At 45.1% G+C, this 12,905-nt stretch overlaps 1 protein-coding gene across 1 annotated transcript in view; it reads right to left on the reverse strand.

The window, feature by feature from the left end:
- Window positions 1–12,905, reverse strand: part of LOC118001791 (solute carrier family 22 member 2) — a 30,499-nt gene that overhangs the window by 2,767 nt on the left and 14,827 nt on the right. The window contains exons 5-10 of the mRNA XM_034991936.1: window positions 11,981–12,095; window positions 10,159–10,265; window positions 8,624–8,838; window positions 7,661–7,769; window positions 6,707–6,819; window positions 3,627–3,726 (exon numbers count right to left, since the gene is read on the reverse strand). Of these exons, the coding sequence (XP_034847827.1) occupies window positions 3,627–3,726; window positions 6,707–6,819; window positions 7,661–7,769; window positions 8,624–8,838; window positions 10,159–10,265; window positions 11,981–12,095 (759 nt within the window). The remainder of the gene's footprint in view (window positions 1–3,626; window positions 3,727–6,706; window positions 6,820–7,660; window positions 7,770–8,623; window positions 8,839–10,158; window positions 10,266–11,980; window positions 12,096–12,905) is intronic.

The following is a 12,905-nucleotide window of genomic DNA, read 5'->3' on the forward strand; positions in this document are numbered from 1 at the left end:
GCAGCAACAGCAGCAGCAGCAACAGCAGCAGCAGCAACAGCAGCAGCCGTAAGAGCAGCTGCAGCCGCGCTGACTGACGGCTAAGAACCCCAGCGTGGCCGGGGCCCCTGCCTGCACTCACCCCTGCCCCCCCTTGTGAACCCAGCTCCCTGGAGCCTGGCTGCCAGGACTGGCTTTGTCACTCACTGGCCTCCTGGGTGAATCTTTGATCTTTGCTGCCTTCATGTTTTTCAGCTGTCAACGGGGCTAATAATGACAGTACCTGTCCCACAGGGTTGTCGCCAGGATTAAATGGGGCAGCTCGGGCGAGGGGCTTCGTAAGCACTAGCTGAAAGCTCTGAGCGAATGTCAGCTACTGTTACCCAATCTTACAGACAAGGAAACAGGCGGAAGAGTGAAATAAGGGGTACATCAGGAAATGCCCGGGGCTCTCTGTGTAACTAGGACGGGCTGTGGGTGCTGGGGAGCCGGAGGGCTTGGGAGGGGGGGCAGGGAGTCCTGTTTTGGCGCCTCTCCCTCAGTGTCGGGGGACACTGGGCCTGGGTCAGCTCTCCTGAGGGGCACCTCTGTGTCCCGCGGGCCGCCCCTGCTCATCTTTGCCTGCAGGGGGGCCCTTTAGCAGCCCAGCCTTGGGTTCACCTCCCCACTCTCCTCTGTAGCCGTGAGCCTCACACAGATCTGTCTTCCATCTTTGAAAGGTGAGCTGGGTTATGGAATACAGAAAACAGAAAAGCGCAAATCTTCAGAGAAGTGTTTGTAGATCACATGAAGAGAAGGCATGTAAACCAACAACAGGAATAATCTTTGTGACATCTCCTTCGCCTGATGAACCAGCCTGATGGGAAGCCTCTTACAAGTAGACGTTTGTGCGTCTATCACGGAGCTGCGCTTCCCTATCTCAAAACCATTCAGAATATATTTTAAAATTTGATTTCCACTCAGTTGTCTAGTTACCCGTTTTACAAAGCAGCTATGAAAACTATGGATAATACGGTGGCTATTGGACATTTCCAAAGTGCCAGGCACTTTCCATGCATGTATCTCATTACAAAAATCCAGTGAGTAGAAACCATTGTCCCCATTTACAGATGAAAAAACCAAGGCTTACAAGAGTTAAGGCCGCATGATGGGAAATGTCAAGACCTGGCCTGTCAGACTCTAGAGCTCATGCCCCTGCCCACCACACCTTACCGCCTTCCCGGCAGGGGAGCTGGCTGCACAAGCCTGGAGAGCCCATGATTAGCGATGCTGTAGAAGGAACTCAGCATTTAGTCCCCAGCTATATGGGGAGCACCCGGTCTGTGCGTGCCAGGTACTGTGCTGAGTCCTGGGGAGACGACAGTAAATGGGGCACAGTCTGTCTTCAAGGGGAGGCTCGTGTGCATGGGAAGCTTCCCTGAGATAGGGGTACAGGGGGGCAGTTGGTCTAGATCAAGGATCTCAAGCTCAAGTGTCTGCATGCACCAGGCAGAAAAAACAAATGTGCTAGGCACGAGATAACGGGGAATGTGTCACTGTGGCCTCCTCCAGCAGACACGCCCTTCCAAACCCTCAGTCCCCTCTCAGCTCCTGCAAGCCATCAGCAAGAGGAAATGCCTGTGTGGGTTACCAAATCCTCTGAATTGTTTTTTCTTTAAGAGATACTGGAAATCCAGTTTATGTGAAATTTCCCACTTTAAAAATACCACGTGGGTCAAGCAGAGCCCTTGAGGCCCTGATATCCTGTGGCTCGCCAGTGAGTGACGACTGGCTGAGCTCAAAGGCCTCTTGTAATGCTGAGCTCCAAGCTCTAGGACAAGCCTCAGACCACGGCGATTCTTCCGTAGCCACATCTGCCCGGGTGCTGAGTATGTTAAATGGGAACAATGTGTAGAACGGATAAAATTCAGTTCAGCTCATGGTGCCAGTAGGCCAGAACTGGAGTATAAATAAAATGAATAAAAACATCTAAGCATATTGCATAAAGAAACCTGTGGACAGTGTGTCCTATGTTTCTCTTCATTAGACTTTCTTAGGTTTAATTTTTGAATAGGTTCATATGGTCCAAAGTTTGGAAAGTAGAAAAAGGTATGCACTGGAAATCCCTCCCACCTGTGTTCCAAAGCCTCTCATTCCACAAACAGCCAATGTTCTGGTTCTTGCATATTCTTCCAGAGATACAGGTAAAGATAAATATATATATTTACATATATATTTACATATATATTTATATATATATATTTACATTTATATAAATAAATGTATATGTATTTACATTTAACACACATATATTTTTTCTTTCCTTTTATAGAAATGGCAGAATATATACTTTCTATATTTTCCTTTTTAAAAATTTTTTTATTTATTTATAAAGTAGGCTCCATACCCAGCATGGAGCCCAACGTAGGGCTTGAACTCATGACCCCAAGATCAAGACCCGAACTGAGATCAAGAGTCAGATGCTTAACAGACTGAGCCACTCAGGCGTCCCCCTTTTTTAAATTAGTAATGTATCTTAGAGGACTTTCCTTATCAGTGTGTATAAAGCTGCCTCATTCTTTTTAATGGCTATATGGTATTTTATTGAATGACATACCATAATTTATATAACTGGCCTCCCAATCCATGGGTATTTCGGTTGTTTCCAATCTTTTGTTACATAAAAAATTGTCTTAAATGGTAATCCTGTACATACGTCATTTTGTACGTGTAAATTCCTGGAAGTGTGGAATTGCTAGGTAAAAAGAAATACACAGGGGCACCTGGATGGCTCAGTTGGTTAAGCATATGCCTTCAGCTCAGGTCATGATCCTGCGGTCCAGGGATCAAGCCCTGCACCAGGCTCCCTGCTCAGCGGGGAACCTGCTTCCCCCTCTCCTTCTGCCCCTTCCCCCGCTCGTGCTCTTTCTCTATCTAGCTCTCAAATAAATAAAGTAAAATCTTTAAAAAAAATAAAAATAAATAGCCATTTTTGATACTCTTGTCATATTGCCATCATAGAGATTTCAGATGTGTACTCCCATTGGCAACGTAGGACGCTGTTTACCTACATTCTTCCCCAACACAATGTTACCAAGTGGTTTGATCTTCAACAATCTAAGTTGTGAGTAGTACAGTGTTCGTTGGTACTTCTCTCACTATGTAGGAAATGAGAATATTTTCATATCTTTAAGAGCTCTTTTTATTTTCCTTTCACTGAATTATGTGTTCAAGTCCTTAGCCCATTTTTTCTTCTGTGCGGTTCCTCTTATGGATTTGTTAGAGCTCCTTATATATTCAGAAAATTAGCCCCTTGTAGAGGAGCAAAAATTTTCTCCATGTTTGTTATTATTACTTTTTTTTTTTAAGCTTATGTTAGTTTTTCAATAGAATTCTTTATTTTTATAAAGGCAAACTTATTGATCTTTTTAAAAATGGGTCCTGGATTTTTTTTGCCGTACTTACAGAGAGACCTTCCCCACTATGAAAGTATAAGGGTACTCTTCTATGGTATGTTCATTATTTTACTGTTTCTTTGTATTTTCTAGTCTTTGATTTTGTGTGACTTGATCTCAGTGGATGGTATGAGGTGTAAGTTCAGCCTCATGTTTTTTCCAACTGGCTACAGAATTGGCGCAGACCTGTATGGAGGAATTTCAGCTTCCTACCTCTGCATGTTTTCAGCTTCGTCAATAGTCTCAGGCAAAGCCTTCCCTTTGGTCTCTGGGAGCAGCAACACCAGTCCCCCAGCAACCAAGCCAACCACCGCTGGAAGCCAAACAGATGCAAATTACATTAGGAACTAAAACAGGCAGGCTTTATAATCAGAACTCCCCTTACTTCTTAAAAAAAAAAAAATTATTTTTTGTGATATTCTATACTTACAGATTTCTTTGCTATCTCTGACTGTCCTATAAATATTTTTGCTGATTCCAAACTCCCTTGGATTACAATTCCTTATAGGGAGATGAAATACTCAACATTTTGAGTCAAGGTTATTCTAAGCTAGAGAACATTGCCATAATATTAAGATACATTGGAGTTAGAAAATAACTCTGAAAAAAAAATCAACTCTTAGGAAAGGAAGAACATAACCCTGCCAATATAAAGCACTTAGTAATGAGAATGAGTCAGAACCTCGGAACATGACTAGCACCCGGAAGTAGTGAATCATATATCACTGCATTCACAGCATTTAAAAAGTATAGCCAGGCCTACACTTTCAGTGTTTGAGAAATTCCTTTTGTTCCTTTTTCCTTTGTCTCCAGCTGTATTTTTTGCACATGCTGGGGAGTCATAGTAAACATTAGAGTGTTTATGTGTCTTTAAATTCCCATTTACGTTTTGGGATTTTAAGGTTACGTTTTATGTTTTACGATAATCGAATGCAGGAAATAGATGTGGGGTCTTCATTGGTTTTGGAGTTCCAAAAAAATGCACACTGGCCTCTGTTTTTACATCTTTACAAAATGACAGGAATCGAGGCCACAGAGCTCAGTGGTTCAGGACGCTGGTTGTAGCTCTGGGTGCCTGGGATCCGGTTCTGAGTCCCCACTCACTGGTCTCAGAGCCCTGGGAAGTTCGGTTCCAGACTCTTGGCCATAAAGTGGGGTGATATTCCCACCTCACACGCTTATTCTGAGACTGAAATGCATTCCTGCTTGTTACGTGGCAGAGCCTGCCGCAGAGTTAGGAACGAAATAGCCACCTTCAGAGTCTCTCTGAACATCTAAAGATTCACTTGGCTGTAAATCACGCAAATAATACACATATTCTTCTGGCTTTGATTCTCTGCAGTGAGTGAATTAGGAAGAGAATATAATGGATTCATCAAATGATCATCTCCTTAGCTTTTTATATTTGCAAAGATAAGCCTCATTAACCAGGGTATTTCTTATCAGTTTTTTTCCAGTACTCTTTCAACTGTTCATTTGTTGATTTTCAGGCTCTAGATAATCGCTTCTGGCTATTTCAAGACCACAATCAGTACACCATTATTGCGGGCAAAAGAAAGGGAAAGGAGTAAAAATGGAAAAGTATTTGTTTTGTTTCCTGCTAGCTACTCAGATTGGTAAGAAAAGAAGACGGAACTACAAGCATCAATAACAGTGGGAGTAGTCTTTGAGTTTACTTGAAACGGTGAAATGCAATTAAAATCCTTGATCTTTCCCAGGGGAAGGTGAATCCCTGAGGGAGGGTCCACAGAGGCTCATCTAGGTCTGGACTTGGCATTGCATTGTTCAATGGTCCTTAGAGAAACACGAAGTCTCTGTTTTCCACCCAGAAATGTCTCACTGACCCATCGATCACTCACTGCCTACCTAAGGGGATGACCAAGGTTGAGGTGTCTCCACCTTCCCCCTTGGAAGGAAGGAGCCCAGAGGGTGTCGTGGTATTTCCCCAAGATGGAAGGAAGGCTCTGCGCAGGTCCCTCAGCCAGTGTTGGGAGAGGAAGATGCCCGGGGTCCCCGAAGTGGTACCAGCCACCCTGTTGCCAAATCATGCTTCTGCCAGGATAAAGAACTTGTGTTCTATCAACTTTGGCCATCTCGCTGTTGCTAAGTCACAGCATAGAGAAATTCACTGGGTCTGTTTTGAGGGTGAGTTTTATCAGCAGTGTGGAACATTTGCTGGCTCATCTATAGAACTGGAAAATTTCCCCCTCACAAATCCCTTGAGAAGAGGAGTGAGCAGAGGTACTTGTGTGTGGCAATGAGCGGCATTAGGAGAAAAGCCATCTGGGTGTGCCCCCGGTGTGCAGAGCGTCTTGTCATCCCTCCTCTCAAATGAAGTAAGGGTTGTAGGCCCATGGGGAAAACTGCTATATTTTTGTCAAATTAAAAGTGGCTCCCAGTGGGTCTAAAAGAAGACTGAGCTGGGTGCGTTGAGGCCTTCTGGCTAACACGAGGAGGCGAACGCTGTGTGCATGAATCTGGTCAGCCCTCTGCACCCCTCTGTGTGGCGCACAGGAGAGGGTCTGTCCCATCGTCCACAGCTATGGGGAAAGGAATGGACACGAATGAATGGGAATGTCCACGATTCCGGACCCCTTTCACGGTCTCTAGTAGTCATGTTCAACATTGGCCTCTTCTGTGTGTTAATTGCTGATAGTTAGATTTGTCCCTGTCACCTTCCATGCTGCAGGCTGGGCAGTGGGGGGAGGGAGCGGGCTCTGCATTGGTACATTACTTCAGGGTTGGAGGGAAGGGCTGTACCAATCCTCCTTAAATCTAATAGCCCAAGGGATTTGGGGAAGGGGTGGCCGACATAAGCGCCATGACGCTAATGCATTTCCTTAATGATGGTCTTTGTTTCCCCTGAGTTTTGAAATCGCTCTTTGCAACATGTTAACTGCCTTCCTTTGAAGTAATGAAGTGAAAAGTTTTGTATTTTCCCACGTTCAGCCATCAAGGAGGCAGAAAGAGTGAGCTCAGTGACAAAGAGACCCAAGGAGGGGTGGAGATCGGCGAGGAGAGAGTTAGGGGTGTTCTTCAGGCAAACGGCTTTCCACCTCACTCCTTCTTGAGCTTTGTACCGCTGAGGCCAGGAGTCTTAGTGGCTCCCATACTTGGGTCTTAGTAGCTACTAACAGTATTACGTATGCTAGTATTACTAACACTGAGAGTAGTACTAATTACTAGCTGCATTCGGTAGTTGCCAGTAGGCATGATACCTGTTTTGAGATGTAACAAAGGAGGTCCCTAGAAAAATGGGTTTTTGTTCAAAGGTGTGTCTGAGGGTTTCTCACCAAAAACCACCAGCGGAAGCTCATGCCAGACGTCGGTGAGCCGGTAGACCAGGAATGGCGTGATGATACCCCCGATGTCACACAGGGAGGAGCAGACGAGGACACCAAGATTCCTGAAATGCAGGGAACTGCTTTAACTTCCAGCTTCTCACGGTACAGTACTTATCCCCTACCCCACCCAAATAAATCCTTCCCCGAGTCACTGAAACGTCTGCAAACTGAAAAAAAACGGCGTTCACGTTGTTTTCAACACACACAAATGGTGTATGAGTCATAATTCCACTCATATTCTTGTTGTACTTGTTTTATATTAGCTTTTTGGAGGATTTTTAATGGGGGGGCAATTTTCACTTTTTACTTTGGTCATCTGTCTTCCCTGCAGTGTTCTATGTATGGTCTTGTTCGTACGGTTTCCTTTATTTATTTATTTATTTATTTATTTATTTATTTATTTATTTATTTATTTGAGAGAGAGTGAGTTAAAGAGAGAAAGAGACAGAATGAGCTGGGGGGAGGGAGGGCCCGAGGGAGAGGGAGAAGCAGGGTCCCCGCCAAGCAAGGAGCCCGATGCAGGACTTGATCCCAGGACCAAGGGATCATGACCTGAGCAGAAGGCAGACACCTAACCAACTGAGCCACCAAGGCGCTCCCCTGTTCATACTGTTTCTGATCACTCTGTCCCATGGCCATTTGGTAATCCCTCTCTTGTAATCAGTGTCTTCTGTTCCCACTACACAGTGACTGTATTTCACCCCAGCCTGTAACTGTGAGATGTGGTCTGGCTACTGCCTTTAAATGTTCTTATCCTCTCTTGTCCTGTGGTTTGTTTTGGTTTTTGGTTTTTCTTGCCCCATGTTTTGAAAAGGAAGGTGCCCTCTGCTGGTGCTTGTGGTAGTTCTAGCCCGTAAGCAAATGTCCCATCCACCCTCTTCATGGTGAGGAAAACGTGCTCACCTGATGAATGTGGGGTACAGCTCCGCATTGACCAGGCAAACCATTTCATAGGCCATTGTAATCCCCATTCTACCCAAGCACGCGGCTGTGACTCTTAGCCACTGGAGATCTGTGGGGAAAAAAACGCACCACTTACGTTGCACATAATCCCTGGTCTGCACAGTGCTCCAGAGGGGAAAGTCCACATTCCAGAATGGGATGAGAATGCAACATTCTTCTTCTCTAAACTCAAGACTTCAGAGCAAAATTTCCCATGTTTGTTAGTTTTAACCTTAGGCATGATTCTAACACTCTCTTTAGAACTCAGTCATTAATGACAACAGGATTGTACCAAAGCTGGGCCAACTCTAGTTTATACGGGCCACCCAAAAGAAACAGCAAAATATGGGCATATTTTAAATAACTGCTAATGACTAAAGGGTTCAAAGAAAGCTTCATGTTGCCAATAGGATTCTCTTGTACAGGTTTTTCTCCTCCTCATTGAGAAAGCATTTGAAAAGGAAAGAAAGGAACTGAATAATTGTGCATTGGTTGCATTTACCTAAGCTTTCTTATTTGTTCTGCAGGATGATGCAGGGAACTCAAGGGAGTTGCCTAAATAGTATCTGGAAAATGCTGGAATAAGACTTCAAGCCTGGGCCTGCTCTACCCCAAAGCCCATGCTCTCTGTTCTGGGCCAGCTCCATGGCCTATGGCATGTGTCCTCTTAGTCTCTTGTTATAGTACATTAGAGAACAATCAGGTGTGATTATTATTGTCTGTTACCGCAGACAAGCCTTGGGTACAATTCTTCTTAAAGACAGGGTGGCCATATGGGTTTGCTCAGGAAGGTCCCAGATACTGTGTTCATTCTTTCCAAATTGACTTGGATGATAAATTACATCATTTTACTACCAGAGGGTTGTGACATCCCCTCTTTGTGCAGCCTTGGCAGACAAGACCCCAGCATGGCTCGACACTTACCCTCAGGGATGAAAACCGAGGTGAGGCAGGCTGCTCCTGCCACCAAATTTGATGTAGCCCACGGAAACCGACGACCTATACGGTCAATGGTGAGGATGATGATGAGGGCGGCTGGGAATTCCACCAGGGCAGAGTAGAAGAAATCCAAGTAGATATTGCTCCCCGCAAGGCCCATGTGCATGATGAGGCCTTGGTAGAGAACAGAGCTCGTGAACCTGAGCAAAGAGGAGAAGCTCAGGTCAAGCCAAGCACCAGAAGCAAGTCATCAAAAAGGAGAGGCTTCTGGAAAAAGAAGAGTTGATCGTGGGTCATCTTTCTTTGTCATCTTCTTATTGCTTTTCCCTTCATTCTACTGCTTTTCCATGGTCTGAACCACGGCGGTGGCTGACTGTGACCCCAGAACCAGGAAAGGAGAAGAAAGGAGGATTGCGCTCCCTGGCCAAATTGAAAAGTAGAAAGAAATGTCTTTCTAGGGTGACTTATTTGCTAAAACTGTATCAGGTTATTAGTGATTGTTAATTATTTCTCTCTTTGTGATCCTCTAATGGAATTGGGATCAAAGGGATTGACTACTTAATTCAAATTTTAGGAAACCAGAGACCCAAACGGGTACAGCCTCCCTTCCTGCTGATTTCTCTTCTGACACAATATAGACAACATTTTGACGATGTTTTTTGGTTATGTTTTGTTGACCAGAAGTTATCTGCAATGGCAAATAAGAGGATGCTTGGCAACAGTCACAACTATTCAGAAAAGGAAAGAAGGGTACGAAGCCAAATTTCCCGGCTGTATTTTACAGGTAGTATTTTCAAGGTTGCTAAATGAGTTCCTGAGGAGCCTTGCTTCTGTCCATGATTCCAAATCTTCGCGTGGCTGGCGTGAACCCCGAGACACACTGAAAGGAAAGTGAGCTGCACTAAGGAAGGCTCAGTGCAGGGTGAATGGCTCACAGCTCCAGGAGCAGCCTGCAGACTGTGGAAACAATCGTGCGTCAGCCACCGGACTGTGGAGCCAGTGGATTATTCCTTGTGGTTTATCCTCCTTCATAAGTTTATTTCTTTCTCCAATAGACAAGAAAGGGAAAAGACCCTTCCCTTGCTAGCCCCGTATAATAAGGAGAGATCTATACTCATCATAGGTATAGAACCGGTAGTTCTCAGGTTGGGCTATATGTCAGACTCACCTGGAGAATGTTAAAATATTGGTGCCTAGACTTTCCCTGGGCCAACTGCATCAGTATTTTCTGGGGCCAGGGTGGGGGTCCTGGTGTTGTTATTTTATAATCTCACAGGACGTTTTAAGGCAATGCCAAGGTTGAGGACATACTTATCTATGCCTTGAGACTGACTTCAAACACCTGCCTGAAAAAATGGTATCAGAAAACGCGGCTATAAATGAGTCCCCTTGCTGCCCACTGTCCATACTTACACCGGAGCTAGGCTGTGACAGTGCTGTCTTGGTCCCTCCCCTAATGTGGATGCCGGGGATAAAAAAAAAAAACGTGGAGGGATTTTAAAGTGAAAAACATTCCTTACCAATTGTACATCAAGATCAAAGTGTGTTTCCTTATCTGAGGGGTTCTGACCAAGTCAAGAAATGAAGGATTCAGCTTCTCGTCAACTTCCTCTTCAGGTCTGAGGCTCTAGGAACGGAAACAGGAGGAACAGCTTTGTGTGGTGAAAGACAGTGTCCCCAGGTAAGACAGGGAATCCCGACAGTACCTGACACCTGCTGAGGGCTTCTAATGAGCCTTTCACACTTACTAGCTCATTTAACCTTGGCTATCCGGGTAGTTCGGTTCCATCTTTTTCATCCCCTTTCACAGAAGGGGAAGCTGGGCTAGGGGGAGTTAGGTCACTCATGGGCCTATGTCCAGTGGCACTGAAAGTCAAGCACAGGGGAGCAGAAGAAGGCCCAGCCCAGGGGCCCTGAGGGCTGGGGGCACCGGGCGTGCTCCCTGCCGGACCAGGTGCGGCCCATCGCTCAGGAGGCTCTGCTCTGGGACCTTGGGACTTGGAGCAGCTCGGTATTGCCTGGAACTTGTTGGAATGAAAGACCCGGGGCCCCTGTCCAGACACGTTGAACTGGAATCTGCATTTCGGCAGGGTCCCCAGGGGCATCCTGGGCACAGGTATTAATTAACGTTGGGGAAGCCCTGCGCTAGAAGAGAACAGTAGGTGGTGGAGTTGAGATTCAATCTCCAGGGCTCAGGAAGCAGAACCTTTGCAAAACCACTTCTTCCTACAGCCACACAGGAGGGTGTCTGCAAGCCCGAGGAGCAGGGGAAGAACCTCCTGCAGACTCACCGCTCTCATGTGAATGAACTCTGCACTTTGGCCAGACTGTGACTCACGTGTCCTTTAGTCCCTGACCAATTTCTGAAAGGATCTGAAACTTAAGAATCAGGGCTATGCTGGTTATCCGTGGAAAAGGGGATCTACCCCAACCACCCAGAAACCGGAGAGGAAGTGAAAAAAAAAAAAAGGCCTCCAAGTCCCCAAATGCTTACTCTAAAGTCATGTAAATCATAAATGCTTACAGGTAACCTATCTTAGATCCTGGAGCAGAGACGATTACTCTTTTATTTATTTATTTTTTAAAGATTTTATTTATTTATTTGAGAGAGAGAGAATGAGAGAGAGAGCACATGAGAGGGGGGAGGGTCAGAGGGAGAAGCAGGCTCCCTGCTTGGAGCAGGGAACCCGATGCGGGACTCGATCCAGGGACTCCAGGATCATGACCTGAGCCGAAAGCAGTCGCTTAACCAACTGAGCCACCCAGGCGCCCCGATTACTCTTATTTTGACAGAGTTTTCTAATCAGCTTGATTTTTGCTTTTCCATCCCCTGTCAGGTCAAAAGGCTTTAGGTAAGGTGATGAGGTCTACCAAAGGCAAACCATGAAATGCAGAGAAAATGGACACCCCCATGTTGTGTTTTATTTTAAAAGACAGGAGACTGCTCACAATGTTTTGGGACAATTTTCTATCCAAAATGTTTAAAATTCTAAGAAATGATTTGTGTCTGAAGACTCTTCCCTCCGGGGAAAAGCCCCCTCCCTGAGCGTGCAGATGGACACCCGGGGAAGGAAAACATCGGGTACCTGGGTACCAGTGCCCGCCACAGCCTTGGGTTGCACACTATAGAAGCTTCTCGTTTGCCTTTAAATGATTTTTGGTTTCCTTTTAGTTTTATGTTTTTGATTGATTTAGAATTTTCTTTACCAGGGACCATGAGTCCTAGCACGACAGAAATATCCTGTTACATATGGTGAGCCCCCTCTGCGACTCCCTATTGAGAACGCATGGCTTTCCCAGATCCTGCTGTTCCCTGATCTGATAGTTCAGCTGCTTGCTTACCTGAAGGGAGGCCGGCAGAGATTTTCCATTTTTCTTTGCGATGTACTTAATGACGCTCATGGCTTTAGCACTTTTGTTCTGGGAGATCAGCCACCTCGGAGACTCAGGTATGCACCTAGGGTATAGCACAATGTTATCAGTGCTGTTTAGTCTGGGATGAGGGCGTCTTCCTGAGCCTCCGTCCCCAGTGGTCGTAATCAAATTTCTGCAAGGGATCTTACACAGTGAAGTTCGGTTGGATCTACAAAGGAGATAAAATTGTGCAGGGGCTGCCCAGCAAAAGAAATCAACAAAATGAGAAAGCAGCCTACTGGATGGGAGAAAATATTTACAAATCATATATCAGGTGAGGGATGAATGCCCAAAATATACAAAGAACTCATACAACTCAAATGCAAAAAAAAAAAAAAATCTGATTTAAAAATGGGCAGAGAATCTTAATATACATTTTCCCAAAAAAGACATTCAGATGGCCAATAGGTACATGAAAAGATGCTCAACATCACTCATCACCAGGGAAACACAAATTGACGCCACAAGGAGATGTCACTTCACATCTGTTAGGATGGCTAGAATCAACAAGATAAGAAATAACATATGCTGACCGGGTGTAGGGAAAGGGAATGCAAACTGGTGCAGCCACTGTGGGAAACGGTGTGGAGGGCCCTCAAAAGATTAAAAATAAAACTACCCTATGATCCAGCCATTCCACTTCTGGGTATTTATTAGAAGGAAAGAGAAATACTAATTCAAAAAGATATACACACCCCTATGTTTTTTGCAGCATTATCTACAAGAGCCAAGTCATGGAAACAACCTAAGGGTGTGTATGTATATATATATATATAATGGAATATTATTCAGCCATATAAGAGAATGACGTCTTATCATCTGTGACAACATGGGTGGGCCTAGAAGGTATTAT

Source organism: Mirounga leonina, unplaced genomic scaffold (genome assembly GCF_011800145.1).
Source record: "Mirounga leonina isolate KUSES-001 unplaced genomic scaffold, KU_Mleo_1.0 Mir_54, whole genome shotgun sequence".
In the NCBI taxonomy this organism is placed as follows: domain Eukaryota; kingdom Metazoa; phylum Chordata; class Mammalia; order Carnivora; family Phocidae; genus Mirounga; species Mirounga leonina.